Here is a 4,230-nt window from a genome sequence, read left to right on the forward strand (position 1 = left end):
GCTTCGCCGAAGACTTCGGGACTGTGAATGCTTAAGTTAATAAATGCAGCCGTCCGTGTAGCGTAAGGCGGATTGGCGACGTCTGTTTCCTCGTTCGGAGCACCCGGCGTGCCTGAAATGTCGCTAGCAAACATAACTCGTCGCCGACTCCTCTACGGAATTATAACGTTGCAGAGTGAATTATGAGGTGAGTTAAGAAGCCTAGATTTCAGTGGGTATGGAACGTCTCTTTATTCACAAAGGAAGAGGCTCGCAGCGGTGGCACATGCAAGCGAGCTCTTCTGCTGGTTGGACCCGAGTGGTGTTTCATGGGTGTACTCCGGTGCAATCGGTGACACTTCGCGAAAGTTCCTGCAGATGGCTGACACAAGTACGCGAGGCACAATATGAACTTCCTTGGGATCGGCGCGGGCCTCTTCAGGGTGGCTGCTGCAGTGAATCGGGCAACGAATGAAGATTGCACGCCAACGATGGGCACATCACTGCAGTCAAAGTGTTTTGCGCTGCACATTACTTCTTTCGGTCGGATAGTTCTGCGCTCGAGAACGCTACAATGTAGCCCGAAAAACTGCCACCCAAATACGCTAGATAACCTCGCAATCTCAAGACCGACTTTGAAATTACGCTTCTTCTACGTGGCATGTTCGTTAGCAACTGCAACGAAAAGTTCGCGTGCAAGACGCTCGTAGTGTTACCCTAGAAATCGGAAGTTTGAGCAAGTACCGTTTGGCACTTCTGGCTAATACGAAGAGGACACTTCTCTGACGATGAACAGAGCAAGCAGTCGCTGAGCTGCCGTGAATACTACTGGTAAGCACCGCTCACATTTCGAAATATGACCGCAACCGAGAAGAGGCAATTTCGCATCACGATGTAAAACGTGCGCTAATTTGACTGAATGTATACATACCAAATTGATGCGCAGGGATGAGGATCACCACCACCCGCCACCGCCGTAGCCACCTCCGCCGTAGCCACCACCGCCAAATCCTCCAAATCCACCACCGCCGTACTTTCCGCCTCCGCCGAAGCCGCCTCCGCCGAAGCCTCCGCCCCCGTAGCCTCCACCCCCGTAGCCTCCACCTCCGTATCCACCACCGCCGTAGCCTCCTCCTCCGCCTCCAGTTGTCTTGATTATGATGATCTTGCCGATCCCTCCGCCGCCGCCGCCTCCGAAGCCTCCACCTCCGTAGCCTCCGCCACCATAGCCGCCACCGCCGTAGCCGCCACCGCCGTAGCCGCCACCACCGTAGCCGCCACCACCGTAGCCACCGCCACCGTAGCCGCCACCACCAAATCCGCCGAGAGAACCGGCGGTAGCGGTTGCCACGAGGCAGCCACAAAGCACAGCACTTAGCTGCACCGACCGATGCACCGGAAGGGAACAAAAACAAAGGAACATATTATTTAGTGACGACAAAAAGGGCGGTGATCCCATTCATCGTAAGTTGTCGCTTCATATTCCTTTAGGATGGCGCGTTTACATTTTCTAATCATTTTTCCGCATTGAAACTATACCTGCTTTTCATGTTGAAAGCACCGGACCGTATGCTAGCACACCAGAAAATAGAGCTCGCAGGAAGCGTACAGTGCACTGAATGACAGGTAGGTAGGTACTCTACTACAACAATATATCCAATTGAATTTCGGAATCATATGCTTTCTTAGCAATTTATGTTTTCTACTCCACGTCACATAGGTATTCTGATCCTCAAGCGGTTTTGTAGCAGCATTCACCTTTTTACACAGTGAAAGCTCGAAAATGTTCCCGAGTGCATGAATACTTCTGCATAAAACCTTCAGGCCTGGAAAAGCATAAACCAGAGCCAAAAGAAGGTTCACTGAGGTCCAGAGGGAACCAACTTCAAGCTCAGGATTCACTTCTGCATTATATCCTATTGGCACTAATAAGCTGCAAATCGCTGTAATATTACATTGTTCGAAGCTCCTTCAGCAATCAAGGAGGACAACACTGTCAACGATATTCTCTCGCCATCTGCTCACAAAGACCCGAGCGGCCCGCAGAAGCAGTACTTTCAGCGAGAAATAATTGTGGCGGTGCACAGCGGTGCCATCCTGGTGTACGGCGATGGCGCTGCTCGCTGGCATGCTAGCACGCCGCATTTTGCATGCCCAAGAGCGCCGGGCATACCGTCTCGATGCCTGCGCTAAGCGGAGAGTGCTGATTATGCTCGGAAAGCTTACCATAAGCCTCATCCTGGAGATCGTTCCTCTGCAGGGACTGCAAGCTCTGACTTTTCCGTTCCAGACACTTCTCTTATATAGGGAGGCACGGCGGCGGAAGAGGAGGTCATCGTGCCAGGTGGATTGCAAAACGTTGACTCTCCCACAGCTGCGGACCGAAAGGGGGAGGACGCGACTGCACAATGAGATTGCCAATTTACGACCCAACTATTAAAGAAAGTGAGTGGAGGATGCATAGCAAACGCGGCAGTAGCCGGCGGCCACGGCGAGGAAAACAAGAGCAAAACTCAAATACAAACTATACGGCGGCCGGGAGGGGAGAAATGCAAAAGGCAAGTGTGTTCTACTTGGCATGGTCGAGGAAAGAGATTCTTGAAGCCATCGCTCTTGCACGCTTCAAAGCAGCAGCAAGATAGCGCGCCGCGGAGCGAGCGCCGAGAGCCGCCTCGCCTCCCTCGGGCGCGACTTCCCTTGCCGCCTTCGGGTCGGTGGGGCAAGAGCTTTCGTGAACTTGGACGCTGTTATTACACGCGACGTAGCCCGCTCCCGACTTGCATTGCAACAAACAAAACTCGAAACGACAAAGCATCGAACAAGAACAAGAAGGCTCACGCAACGCTGCATACTTCCGGGTTGCCTCAGTGCTTCGGACGGCGTTGTAATGGCGGCTGCGCGGCAGTGCGCGTACTCGCAATGATCGTGCACTGATCGCTCGATAGCCGGCACCGCCTGTCGCACGCACCGGATACACTGTCGTTTGTCGCGTTTGGCCTCGCGGAGAGTTCGGCCGCCCTCTACAGTGGGACAGCACAGCTTTGATCAATCAATGCGGGTGCATTGACAAGTGTGGGTAGCCAACACGCGTGTCGCTAACTGGTATAGCAGTTCGCGACGATGATGCTGCCAGTAGTTTTCGCGAGGCTGGGCAGGCGGTGACGCCCGGCGGCGTTTTGAGGCTGGACCCCGCAGCGCTGCCCAGCGCTCGCGCCCACATTGCCCCTGCAAGAATGACATCCGTCATCTTGCGCAGAGCTCTGTCGCTGGCGTATGAAAGCACTGTCGTGAGGGTGGTGTGGGCCGGAGCACGGGCACCAGGTGCTCATTGCGTAAATGGTCGGAAGCTGGGTGGTCGTGGCCAAAAGGAATAAAGAAGACAAAAAGGCAAGTGCGCCGATTCAATCATCAATAATGCCTCTCGCTACTTACTGGACTACTTAAGTGGTGCCTCGCCTGGTGTCTAACTTGGTCAGTGACCTGCTAACGTCAAACAAAACGCATCGTTTCGCTACTTCACCAATGAAGGCGGGAGTTTTGTTTTTTACGTTTAAAGGACTCTCGCCCGGAGACGCCGGGAAGCGCGTGCGGTGACGCCCTTTGCTAAGATGACATGCAAATGTGGCACTGCGATAAGTATGAGCACGCATGCTGCTTAGGTCATCATTATTTTTGTAATATACTGATCTAAATACGTCCCTTACTAACGTTTCCCTTGATCATTGTATGTCGCTGTGAATGTTCCGCCAAACCATGGCTAATAAGGAATGTTCGCTTACCCCTTTGGCTCGAGTATATTTCATGCTGGGTGCGGAGAGGTGCGCTTCTGCAAGACGTAAAACGTCTTGCAGCTGCAAGGTCGGTTGTCACTTCATTTTCGTCATCATGCACCGCTCTCTCCAGATTACATTTTCAGTGGTGGAGCTTGTAGCTTCTGCGAACCACATTACATACATTACGTGGGTTACATGCGCATATTGAAGAAGGAGTATTATTTCTGCGAAAAAGAGGTTCGCTTAGCTTAATGTTGATCATTCTCTCTTTTCTCAGTGTATTTATGAAGACGATGTCACATCCTACTGCAACATAAATTAAGGGAACTTTGCCCCCTTAGTATTCTATCGTGCTATTATGTTATTATGTTATTATGTTATCGAGTTATTCTATCAAGTGGAAGACGCGCGTGCCTTCCAACAGCATGCCGATTCAGGCACGGCATCGACGCGTTAAGGCGCGCCGAAAACGGAGGAG

The 4,230-nt window shown here is 52.2% G+C and overlaps 1 protein-coding gene across 8 annotated transcripts; it reads right to left on the bottom strand.

The window, feature by feature from the left end:
• Positions 1-217: 217 nt before the first annotated feature.
• On the bottom strand, positions 218-3,881 carry LOC135903045 (uncharacterized). Of its 8 annotated transcripts, none has more exons than XM_065433417.2 (4): positions 2,832-2,981; positions 2,206-2,353; positions 911-1,357; positions 218-429 (listed from the first exon to the last, which is right to left on the bottom strand). In XM_065433417.2, the coding sequence occupies exons 2-3, from the start codon at positions 2,215-2,217 to the stop codon at positions 935-937; spliced, it is 435 nt and encodes a 144-aa protein (XP_065289489.1). In that variant the 5' UTR covers positions 2,218-2,353; positions 2,832-2,981; the 3' UTR covers positions 218-429; positions 911-934. The 8 variants fall into 8 exon arrangements, with proteins under 8 accessions (XP_065289489.1, XP_065289488.1, XP_065289484.1 ...); XM_065433416.2 differs by having other exon boundaries at positions 2,206-2,380; positions 2,832-2,967; XM_065433412.2 differs by having other exon boundaries at positions 2,818-2,963.
• Positions 3,882-4,230: the final 349 nt, after the last annotated feature.

The sequence above is a fragment of the Dermacentor albipictus genome, chromosome 1, assembly GCF_038994185.2.
Source record: "Dermacentor albipictus isolate Rhodes 1998 colony chromosome 1, USDA_Dalb.pri_finalv2, whole genome shotgun sequence".
NCBI lineage: Eukaryota > Metazoa > Arthropoda > Arachnida > Ixodida > Ixodidae > Dermacentor > Dermacentor albipictus.